The sequence below is a fragment of the Taurulus bubalis genome (assembly GCF_910589615.1).
Source record: "Taurulus bubalis genome assembly, chromosome: 18".
NCBI lineage: Eukaryota > Metazoa > Chordata > Actinopteri > Perciformes > Cottidae > Taurulus > Taurulus bubalis.
In genome coordinates, this window is record NC_136606.1 from 1,792,136 (window position 1) to 1,804,805 (window position 12,670).

The 12,670-nt window shown below is 40.8% G+C and overlaps 2 protein-coding genes across 2 annotated transcripts; both read right to left on the bottom strand.

Annotated features, from left to right (window-relative positions):
* Nucleotides 1-683: 683 nt before the first annotated feature.
* On the bottom strand, nt 684-1,558 carry LOC306750696 (GTPase IMAP family member 7-like; the record flags this gene model as incomplete). The annotated part of the gene is made up of 2 exons (XM_079234163.1): nt 684-1,404; nt 1,540-1,558. The coding sequence occupies 2 exons, from the start codon at nt 1,556-1,558 to the stop codon at nt 695-697; spliced, it is 729 nt and encodes a 242-aa protein (XP_079090289.1). The 3' UTR covers nt 684-694.
* A 4,544-nt stretch (nt 1,559-6,102) lies between these two features.
* Nucleotides 6,103-11,757, bottom strand: psme2 (proteasome activator subunit 2). The gene is made up of 11 exons (XM_079234394.1): nt 11,564-11,757; nt 11,291-11,323; nt 10,584-10,646; nt 10,369-10,455; nt 9,608-9,653; nt 9,435-9,532; nt 8,001-8,069; nt 7,839-7,906; nt 7,628-7,682; nt 6,453-6,539; nt 6,103-6,363 (listed from the first exon to the last, which is right to left on the bottom strand). Exons 1-11 carry the CDS (start codon nt 11,609-11,611, stop codon nt 6,283-6,285), a joined length of 735 nt encoding a protein of 244 aa, XP_079090520.1. The 5' UTR covers nt 11,612-11,757; the 3' UTR covers nt 6,103-6,282.
* Nucleotides 11,758-12,670: the final 913 nt, after the last annotated feature.

A 12,670-nucleotide genomic window follows, 5' to 3' on the forward strand; every position in this document is an offset into this window, starting at 1 on the left:
ACATTTAGCAGAAACCTCTCTTGACCAATGAGAATTTAACAGATCATATCAATATTGAAGAAGAAATAATAACTAAATGGATTAATGTAGATGTGAAAAGATGAATTCATGAGCATTTCATTTGCTGGTTCTGTGCACGCTGGCTGAATATGTTTGTTGCAAAAAATGATCATATTATATATATTATATTTTACCAACAGAAGTAATTATATAATTAATAATAATGTATAATGTAATAATGAAACGTGTATCTATCATATTTGAAGGACATGAAACTTAGATTCTTTTGGGGGTTATCAATATTTGTATTTCATCATTGAACAGCGTAAAACAAATAAGTCATTTCCAATCAGTGAAAATCAAACAGCATACTTTGAAGTTCAGACCTCCAGAACCAGCGTGATTTCACACAGGACAGGTCCATGTGAGCAGAGACGAGGGAATTCTCCTCATGACTGTGAGAAACATTTTTACAATCAACAACACACAAAAGATATTTGGAGCAGATTTGCGTTAAATCAAAATTACTTGACTTTGATTTATTTGATTTATTTTTCAACAGATTTTCTACAAAACCTATTGTTTCATTTCCTGTTCTGACTGGATATTAATGACATCGGTAAACATTGATTTGCTTTTCCCAGACTTTACGAGTGTGATCCTAAAACAACTGATTATGCTGCTTGTGGGTTCGTTATTCTCTGTTCAGCATCAGATGAAACAGAATCACTCGTTGCATCAGCAAGTCGAGGAAGTCGTAGGGGTAAACGGTGGTCACAGTCCCCTTTCGCTGGGGCTGTTTCTCCGTCACTTCTTTGAACATGGCGTCGGTGTAGAACGTTCCCCCGTTGGCAGCGTGCATGTCGTCGATCTTCTTGATCAGCTCCACCACCTGGCCTCTGTCCTTGCTTCTGTTGTCAAAGACGTGGAACCTGTTCCCGCAGCTCTGGATGATCTTCCTCAGCTCCGGCTTGGCATCGCGGACGTACTTCTGGATGGTCTGGCCTTCCAGGTCGTCGCCACGGGTGAACAGCACGATCATGTACCGGTTGGCCTTTTCACCAAACAGCTTTTGCAGGGCTTCCACGGAGTTCTTCTCCTCTCTGGTGAACCGACCGACCTGGATGACCAGCAGGAAGACGTGGGGCCCGGGACACGACACCTCCACGCACTTCACGATCTCCTTTTTTATGAAGTCCTGGGACTTCGAGGTGTCCAGGATGCCGGGTGTGTCCACCACGCTGACCACTCTGTTGCCCCAGCGTTTCACACCTTTGGTGCAGGTCTCAGTCACCGACTCTGAACTGGAACGGGAGAGGAAGCTCTTCTCCTGCAGGATGGTGTTTCCAACGGCGCTCTTGCCCACGCCGGTTTTTCCGATCATCACGATTCTCAAATCGGGACCTGCAGCACACAGTTCACACCTTCTGTTTAGGCTGAACGATGATGTCATTGACTTAATGCACAAAGTAGTGAATAAGAGCACATTGTGATTTTAAGCAAAATACACCAAACTAAATCTGTAGTTTTGAGTCTTACCAGCAGGAAGCGTAGCCATCTTCTCTCAGCAGCGTTGTCTCAACAAAGGTGAGCAGCGCTGGCCTCAGAGGTTTATATTGCAGATCCTCAGCTGCCCGCCCCTTTGCTTCTTGATAAGAGCTCCAGATAAAAGAGGCAGAGCGGCTCCTCGTCCTGCAGACGCCGCTCTACTCTCTGTGTCGCTGCACTGGACCCGAGGAGCACCATGGACCCGAGGAGCACCATGGACCCGAGGAGCACCATGGCCCCGAGGAGCACCATGGCCCCGAACACCATGGACCCGAGGAGCACCATGGCCCCGAACACCATGGCCCCGAGGAGCACCATGGCCCCGAGGAGCACCATGGCCCTGAACACCATGGACCCGAGCACCATGTCTACCGGTAGGTTTCACAGCACCTTCCCTCTGTGATGCTCTCTGTGTTCAGCAGGACGATGTGTTGAAGTAAAAGGAACCTTGTTTGCTCATTTTTTTATTTGCACAAAAAGATAAGCTTGAACCATGTGCAGGAGAGGTTAGAAGCCAAATACCTCCTTTATTAGATATCAAGAGTCATATTTGAAGAAAAAGGATAAAGAATAAAAAGCTATAGAAAGATTGTTAAAAATGTACAAATTACACAGACGTTTACATTTCAGATATATCACAACAACATCCATAAAGTGTTGTTCAATATTGCTGGTTACAGTCCTGTTCAGATGTGTAGGATTCTTTATTTTACATATCAGGTAAATTATGTTTGTTTTTTCACAGACAAGAGGATTCGCCTCGTCGTCCTGGGGACTGACGAGGCTTTGAAGAACGCCCTGATAACCAGCATCCTGGGGACAGAATTAGCAAAAAAAAATAAGAAACATGAAAATAACATGTTTCTCATATCTACACCAGACATGAAAAGGTATGACAGTGGAGTGTTTGCTGACATGTCTCTGCTGGTGGTGAGGGACGGCGTCTCAGCAGAGGAGGTGTGGGAGCAGCTGAACAAGATAACTGGAAAACCCTCAGAGGACTTCACCGTGGTGCTGCCGCTCAGCCACAGACCCGCTGCACTGCACCCCTTCAGGTGCTGCACCCTGGGGGAGCTGTTCATTGAGCTGAGCAGGATGGCTGGAGGAAGAGGTCTGATGCCAGCCGGCAACAGGTGAAGCAGAGTTATGGCTCTTCATGTGAAGCCTTCTGCTGCGTGTTCCCTCAGAGTCTGCAAAAGCAAACATGTTGATCTTGAAGTTAATCTTCTTCTTCTTCTTCTTCTTCTTCTTCTTCTTCTTCTTCTTCTTCTTCTTCTTCTTCTGCTTTAAAGGCAAGCTGGCCCTCCTGCAGCTCCACCACCAGCCTCCCCGTCCTTTAACCCTCAGCAGGCAGCAGGTGAGCAGGACTCACATCAAGGCCAACGTGTGGTTCCCATTAACTCTCATTTGGCCTTTTAGTTTAGTTCAGAATGTGAGACCTGTGCTTTCTAGTAAATAATTACAGAACATGTTATGAGTGGTAGTGTTTTGTATTTTTGCTTTGAGGCGGAAAAAACTTTGTTTTTCATGCTTTGATGAGTTTTAAGATGTTGTGCTATTTAGCTTTCATATAATGTTTTTATTATTAGATCAAAACTTTTTCTTTAAAAGCAGCTGCTTGTAATTATGAAGACATCCATTGTAAAGTTCTTTTGTCCTACATCTCAGCAGGAAACCACCACAGGGTCCACTCCGCCTCCAGAGTGAACCTGGTTCTGCTGGGGATGTCCGGCTCTGGAAAGAGTGCCAGTGGGAACACAATCCTGGGACAGAAGGTCTTCACGTCAAGAGCCAGTTCAATCCAGATCACCAGAGAGTGCCAAGCACAGGAGGCGGAGCTGGGTGGTAGACGTGTTCGTGTGGTCGATACCCCAGACATCTTTGACGATGACATTGACCGGTCCACCAAAGCAGGGCATGTGAGGAGGTGCGAGGCGCTGTGTCAGGGTGAGCCCACTGTGTTCTTACTGGTGATCCACGTCAGCAGGTTCACAGACGGGGAGAGAGGCGTCCTGAGGAAGCTGCAGGACGCCTTTGGCCCAAGAGCTCACGAGCAGACCATCATCCTGTTCACTCGAGAGGACGACCTGAGGCAGGAAGGCGTGAGCTTTGAGGGGTTTCTGCGTTCCTGCAACCGTGACCTCCAGAACATAGTTACAGCGTGTGGCAGCAGGTGTGTCCCTTTTGAGAACAAGGCCTCGCACTCACCTCAAGTGCAGAATCTGATGCAGATAGTTGACCAACTGGTATAATAACAGAAACAATAACTGTGCACGTATCAGATCAATACAGTGCTGGAATGTGATTCATTCCCTTGAATATATAAATTGGCCACAAGCTGAAATAATCAAACCTTGAACTGGTTGATTTTATATTTTTACATTTTGATTTCTCTTTTGATTTTTTGTTTTTACTCTCTATACCAGCTTCTTATTAGCAGAATTTTCCCCAAAAAGTGCTGCGTGGGTTCTGTGTCACATGAACCAGATATACGTCTCCTCTGTCTCACGTTGTTTTGAACTTTGTTACGTCTTTATGAACCTTGTTATGAACTTTGAACGCTGCATTCACCAATAAAACCAGCTGTTATGAACTCCGTGTCTCTGGATTTCAATACGTATCCTCCACCTCCTGCACGGGTTATGAAACGCTTCAGCTAGATTTAGAGGACATGAGGGAAGAGTTGTCCTAAATATTGGAATATAGCAGACTAGAAGATAATCATTATAATATATATAATCATCTGTGGGACACAAAGTGTAACGTGGCTTAAAGACTTAAACCTTATATTTGAGTTGTTTTCTGCTTTAATATGTTAAACTAACTTTATGGTTAAATATTCACCATCAAATTATTATGATTTATTATGATTTATCAGTATTTTTTTAAATTCCTAAATGTTTCTCACCTCATAAGTTTATATTTTCCTTCCCTTAATATCTTATAACTGCTCAAATATCTCCATCTAGTGGACATTGTTTTTATATATAATTTGCATATTCGTATAGATAGATAAAATACCTAAACTCTACGAAAAGAGAATGTGTATATTTATTCATTAATTATTTTAATACAAAATATCAATTAACATGCACATCTTTTACATGTACAATCCATCACATTTTTTTAAGTTAGGCCGCTGCAGATAAAACATATAAATATGTTATTATTAAAGAAAATAAACCTTCTGTTCAATGCATTTTATTTTATATTTATTGGAGTTGTTTTGGAAGTAAAATCCTAATCTGAAAGTAAATAGTGAAAAATACATTTATTACATAAATACATAGAAGTAAAATGTACAATAGAAGAATAAAGAATATCTCAAACCTTTACAGTTACTTCACCACTTTCATGTGAGATATTCTGGTTTAATACTTTTAGATTTTTTTTTAAAAGTGTCTCTCTTCCAACATGTTTGAGGTCTTTGTTGACATCAATCAGTATTTGTTTAAAATCATAAATGTTTCTCACCTAATTTTCCTTCCTTTAATATCTTATAGCTGGTCAAATTAGTGATGAGTCCTTTCGTGTCGAGGCTTCGATGCGCGTGTCGAGTAATCAGGTAGATTTTAGTGAAGCGCGTATCGAGGCTTGTGTCGATGACGTATGCGGTGACGTTCGAAGCCTCTGAGCCGTCGCACCACGCGACTGATTCAGAAAATGGTTCGTGGGTTTGCTGTGCGATTTGAAATATAAGGGGCAGAGAAACTCAATGGATTCCCCCTTCCTCTCTGTACAGCTTCATGTGTGCCTGTGAAAGGGTATTTTATCAAGCAGGAGAAACAGTCTCAAAAAGCCCAGCACTGTGGAAAAGTTCTTATTTTTACTAAATTGGACACATCAACATGGACTAACGGAGCTGAGGCTCGAAACACCGATCCTCTGACTGAAAGTCGGATATTCTAACCACTGACCCACAGTCACATCACAACCCTCTCCCAATTGGTTTCGAGTTTTGATTTTGACCCCGCCATTATATCATAAAGATAAACACAATATTAATAAGTTAATAATTGATGTATTGGCGTCACAAACATAATTTATTCAATTTAAAGCTTCACACACCAACGCCATGGTGTCGCTATGATCACTCTGCCTGTTTTACATCTATTGTCCACTTGGTGGCGCAGTAGAGCAGATGAAGCCCCATGAAGCTTCGGCACATGAGCGAACCAATTGGATGGAAAGCTTTAATGCTTCAGGAAGCTTCATCTCGCCATCACTAGGTCAAATATCTCCATCTAGTGGACATTGCTTATATATATAATTTGCATATTTTTAAATAAAATACCTATACCTTACTAAAAGAGAATGCATATATATATTTTTAATTAAATAAAAAAATAACAATTAACATGTATATCTTTTACATTTATAGAGTAGATAGAAATAAAATACCTAAACTCTAGTAAAAGAGAAATATATATATATATATATATATATATATATATATATATATATATATATATATATATATATATATATATATATATATATATATATATATATATATATTTATATATAAATAAATAATAACAGACGGACAAGCTGGCAGGAAAAGGCTTTTCTTTATTAATTTTGTTAAAACTCAGAGTTGAACAACTTCAATTTAGTGCGGTATGAAACCAAAGTGTCATCAAACAGACTAATAACTTTCATCCAGTTATTTCTGAGAGGGAAAAGCAGATTGCGTCACACATGCAGCGTTACTGAGCCATGACGCTTCCAGCCTCAGTACATGGGAGGCTTCTCCTCTCCTTTTGGGTTGGTCACCTTTTCCAGGTTCTTGCTGATGATGTCGTAGAGCTCGGCCTGCAGGAAACGGGTGGAAAGCGCGGTTTAGTTCTTCTTCTGCGACAGCGGGCCGGTAAACGCGTCTGAGCGACGGCCGTCTGACTTACGTGGAAGCCGCGAATGTCGAGAACAATGATTCTGATCTCCGAGTAGATGGCCTGGTCCTTCTCGTGGACCAGCGAGCGGTAGTCCATCTGCAGGCGGAGAAAGCCGAGGTAAAGGTATTTACAGTCATGTTATCAGAGCTTTAAAAAGGAGGCAATGCGAAAGACCTGGACGCAATTTTAGTTTAAAACCAAGAGAATCGACAGAATGCAAAGAGGCAACCGTGTTGCCGTTATGTCAAAGACGTCTTTGCATCCTCAAGCATGCTAACCAGCTAGCCCCGGGGTCAAACTAGCTAAACCAGCTAGCCCCGGGGTCAAACTAGCTAAACCAGCTAGCCGAGGTCAAACTAGCTAAACCAGCTAGCCCCGAGGTCAAACTAGCTAAACCAGCTAGCCGAGGTCAAACTAGCTAAACCAGCTAAACCAGCTAGCCCTGAGGTCAAACTAGCTAAACCAGCTAGCCGAGGTCAAACTAGCTAAACCAGCTAGCCCCGGGGTCAAACTAGCTAAACCAGCTAAACCAGCTAGCCGAGGTCAAACTAGCTAAACCAGCTAGCCCCGGGGTCAAACCAGCTAGGACACCGAGCCAACAATCTGACTCCACTTCTGGCTCCAATCGTCCTGAAAGAGGATCTTCTTTGTTTGGTTTTCTTCAGGAATAATCTGTGGTTGAGTTAATTAACACCGTGATCAAAAAGACCCCAAACTGTGGCATCAAAGTAGGTGTGTTGCTTTCAGCAGCTGGCTGTGGAAGAATTTAGGCCCAGGGGGGTCAGTAGAGAGAATGCAGCTTTAACACATGAAGCATAGACTTCTATACAACCAGAGGAGTCGCCCCCTGGTTGTCAGTAGAGAGAATGCAGCTTTAACACATGAAGCATAGACTTCTATACAACCAGAGGAGTTGCCCCCTGGTGGTCAGGAGAGAGGATGCAGCTTTAACACATGAAGCATAGACTTCTATACAACCAGAGGAGTCGCCCCCTGGTGGTCAGGAGAGAGAATCACTGTAGTTTTTGTAATCAAACCATCAGGAGGAAAGAGAGCTTTTGTTTGGGGACTATTTTTAGCGGCGGATTAATCCCCATTGGTGCGTATGGTGTGTTAATGGAGCTCTTTGGCTCAGAGGGAGAAGAGGTGTCACACAGATACCCGTCAAGAGAAGGAACACTCACCACGTGAGTCAGTTTGGAAGCTTTTCCGACAGCATCTCCCCTCTCAGAGAAGTACCTCAAGAATTCAACAGAAAGGGCGAAAGTTAGGAAACGTACACGTACATCTGTAAATTAAAAATATATACATACACTGTAAAAAATATACTATTCTGCCAAAACAGCTAGTAAACTAGACACAATCTAACACTAAATACTTTCATGTCCAACCCACTTGTTGATGTTGGTCTGAAAACCGTCAACTTTGGTCCTCACTGCAACGATCCTCTCCAAGATTTTCTCCTGCGGTGAAAACAAAAGTAATCAATTATTAATGAAGACCATAATAAATTAGACATTCGACCAAAATGTCTCAACGTGCACGAAGGAAGTGTACCTGGACGGCGACCCCGAAGTCGTTTCCATCTTCTATTTTGGGGATGAGGTGCTGAATCCAGGAGGAGACCTTCGGCAAAGCAGCAGAGTTCACAGGACTCAGGTCAGTTTAACTCAACAGAGTTCACAGGACTCAGGTCAGTATAACTCAACAGAGTTCTCAGGTCAGTTTAACTCAACAGAGTTCTCAGGTCAGTTTAACTCAACAGAGTTCTCAGGACTCAGGTCAGTTTAACTCAACAAAGTTCACAGGTCAGTTTAACTCAACAGAGTTTACAGGTCAGTTTAACTCAACAGAGTTCTCAGGACTCAGGTCAGTTTAACTCAACAAAGTTCACAGGTCAGTTTAACTCAACAGTGTTCTCAGGTCAGTTTAACTCAACAGAGTTCACAGGTCAGTTTAACTCAACAGAGTTCTCAGGTCAGTTTAACTCAACAGAGTTCACAGGTCAGTTTAACTCAACAGAGTTCACAGGTCAGTTTAACTCAACAGAGTTCACAGGACTCAGGTCAGTTTAACTCAACAGAGTTCTCAGGACTCAGGTCAGTTTAACTCAACAAAGTTCACAGGTCAGTTTAACTCAACAGTGTTCTCAGGTCAGTTTAACTCAACAGAGTTCACAGGTCAGTTTAACTCAACAGAGTTCACAGGTCAGTTTAACTCAACAGAGTTCTCAGGACTCAGGTCAGTTTAACTCAACAAAGTTCACAGGTCAGTTTAACTCAACAGTGTTCTCAGGTCAGTTTAACTCAACAGAGTTCACAGGTCAGTTTAACTCAACAGAGTTCACAGGTCAGTTTAACTCAACAGAGTTCTCAGGTCAGTTTAACTCAACAGAGTTCTCAGGACTCCTGTCAGTTTAACTCAACAGAGTTCTCAGGTCAGTTTAACTCAATAGAGTTCTCAGGTCAGTTTAACTCAACAGAGTTCTCAGGTCAGTTTAACTCAACAGAGTTCACATGTCAGTTTAACTCAACAGAGTTCTCAGGACTCAGGTCAGTTTAACTCAACAAAGTTCACAGGTCAGTTTAACTCAACAGAGTTCACAGGTCAGTTTAACTCAACAGAGTTCTCAGGTCAGTTTAACTCAACAAAGTTCACAGGTCAGTTTAACTCAACAGTGTTCTCAGGTCAGTTTAACTCAACAGAGTTCACAGGTCAGTTTAACTCAACAGAGTTCACAGGTCAGTTTAACTCAACAGAGTTCACAGGTCAGTTTAACTCAACAGAGTTCTCAGGTCAGTTTAACTCAACAGAGTTCACATGTCAGTTTAACTCAACAGAGTTCACAGGTCAGTTTAACTCAAGAGTTCTCAGGTCAGTTTAACTCAACAGAGTTCTCAGGTCAGTTTAACTCAACAGAGTTCTCAGGTCAGTTTAACTCAACAGAGTTCTCAGGACTCAGGTCAGAGGTCCAGAAGGAGGTGAACTCACGGTGATGATGGTCTCCCTGAGAGCAACGATCTCCGGCTTCACGAGCTCCAGCAGCGCCATGATCTTGTGATTGCCCTCGATGTAGCCGCACAGTGGAGCTGCAGGGCAGAGACCATGTTGTTGTTGTTGTTCTAACAGTCGTGATCATCGTGTACAAAACAACATATTTTTACCTTTCTTCTTTTTCTTCTCATCTTCATTCTTATCCGTCTCCATTTCCTGTGAGATGAATATTAAATGGGGTTTGATTTCAATTCACACCAGACCCCTACTATATAACGGTGTTTTATCTATATATATTTAAAAAACCATGTTATACAATATATATGTATATATAAAAAATATATATACATACATATATAAAACACCATGTTATACAATTATATATATATATATATATTGTATAACATGGTGTTTTATATTAAACTGGGCCTGGTAACATGTATAAATGTGACAGAGGACTCTGGGTAACAACCCACAATGCAATGCGGTGGGACAGGCTCTTTGAGGCCATGTGTCCTCGTTCAGAGCCCAAAGCAACCCGGTGAAGTACTTCCTGTTTCCTGCTATGTGTTTTTATTTTACTCGAAATTAGAGAATAACATGTATTTATCATTAGAGTATTTATTATTTATCATTCATCCAGTTTAATTCAAAAACTGACTGTTAATATTGTTGAGATATCATTCATCTGAACTTTATTTTTTATAAAGAAAGTTCAGTTCAGACATACAGCCGTCAGGCTCCTTCCCTGGAAGTTAGACTTTATTCTCATGTTCTGGACCTTTTGCAGGAGCATTAGTTTTAATGAATGCTTCTGGCGGAAGAGAACCTGCAGCCAAACCAACACATGAAAACTATTTCTCGTTAGCTTGAATTATCTTTAACGTATACTTTAAGTGCCAGGATGCTGGTTAAGGTGCAGAGAGCTCACCTCGTCCTCGGGGGACGGGGGGTCTGGGACGGGGATGTCCAGCGGGGCCCTGAGGGAGGACATGTCCGAGACACTGAGGGCCGGGTCCTGAAAACACACACACACACACACACACACACACACACACACACACACACACACACACACACACACACACACTCTCAGGATGAGAGTTGACAGGAACTAACCCTCTGGAGTGTGTGATGAACACAGACCTTCAGCAGAGCGTCCAGCCGCTCGATCCTCTTGGGGATGGAGCTGGAGAACAGAGTCTCTGCCTGGAAACATTTAAAACATAGTTAGAATAGTGTGTGTGTGTTTTCAGGACCCAGCCCTCATATATATATATATATATATATATATATATATACAGACAGACAGACTTCTGTAAACAATAAATACAAAAATACAGAAAAATCTTATTGGGTGGATATTATAAAACTTCTTCAGTTACTTCATTTTCCTTATTACTGTTTTTATTGCTTCTTTTGACTACGTCTCTTGTTTACTGTTCCTGTGCTGCTGTAACTCCTGCACTGGGATATCTTAATTTATCCCATTTTAATTTATCTTAATTTAATCTAGTTATTTAATCTTGTCTCATTTTAACTTAATTTATTTCATTTTATCTTGTTTTATCTTAATTTATTTAATCTTAATTTATTTCATTTAATCTTGTCTCATCTTAATTTATTTTATCTTATTTTATTTAATCTGGTCTCATCTTAATTTATTTTATCTTAATTTATCTTATTTTATCTCATTTTAACTTATTTTATTTAATCTAGTCTCATTTTAACTTAATTTATCTTGTCTAATCTTGTTTTATCTTAATGTATCTTATCTTAACTCATCTTAACTGGTTTTATCTTAACTGGTTTGATCTTAACTGGTCTCCTCCTATAACCCAGTCGGTACACACCTCATGGTTCAGGCTCTGGCGGAAGTGCTCCACCTGTTGGAGGAAACGGGGAAAGCAGTGAATGACGCGCAGTTTCAGCGGCGAACTCAACAGGCGGTTCGGTTCCGTTCGGTTCTGTTGGGCTTTACTTTCGCTTCCCTTTCGGGACTTTCCCGTCCAGCGAGCAGCCCCACGTCACAAACTACCGTTATTAACGCGTGTTCATGCACGCGTCTCATCTTAACTCATCTTAACTTATTGCGTCTACTCGGTCCTCCGCGGAGACTCACGTACCTTCCCTGCGCTCGCTCGGCTGATCTTCAGGCTGGACGTCTTGGACATGACTGCGCAGACTCGTTCAGACTCGTTGAGACTCGGAACCCGAACACACGGAGGAGAGAAGGAGAGAAGTTCTGGTGCACGAGGGAGAGACTTCTGTAGCTTCTATTTCCTCGTGCAGTTTGCTTTCTATTTCATTGTCTGCTGCAGTAGCGCCTCCCACTGTGTCCCTCCGCCCATGAAAGTAGGCCGTGTCCGGCACGTCCGCTGAAGAGACGTGAGAGCGTTATGAGTAAATAAACACACGAATAGATAGATACGTGGAAACAATACAATAATATATTGTATTATTAATATTGTTATTATTATGGTCATTATTGTTCAATAAAAAAAAGTTTGTATTATCAATTTTGTTGTTGTTGTTGTTGTTGTTGTTGTATGTGTCCACAATCCTCCACATAAAGCAGGACGGAGACAATAAAACCATGTCGCATAATATTATGTATTTCATTTATTTTTCAGTTTATGAGGAAAACAACAACAATATTTTGTTATGGCTTCAATACAATATTTTAATAACACACAAATAAGTTCCACATTTTTTATTTACATTTCCACATGTGAAATAAAGTACATCAAATGTAAAAATGTATTAAATTTATTATTAATATTATTATTATTATGTCATTATTGTTACATTTAAAATATGTTTTGTATTTTAAATATTATTATTGTTGTTGTTTTATGTGATGTTGTATGTGAATGCACGATAAATTAAAATAATGTATTGTATTATTAATATTGTTATGGTCATTATTGTTACATTTTAAATATTTTTGGGTATTATAAATATTATTGTTGTTGTTGTTGTTGTTGTATGTGTCCACAATCCTCCACATAGAGCAGGATGGAGACAATAACACCATGTCACATAACATTATGTATTTCATTTATTTTTATTTTTATGAGAAAAACAACAATATTCTGTTGTGGCTTCAAAACATTTTTTTAATAACACACAAATGAATTACACATTCTTATATACATTTCCACATGTGAAATAAAAGACATTAAATGCGTAAATGTGTGTTCATCATCTGTTTAACATTGAAAACATGAATG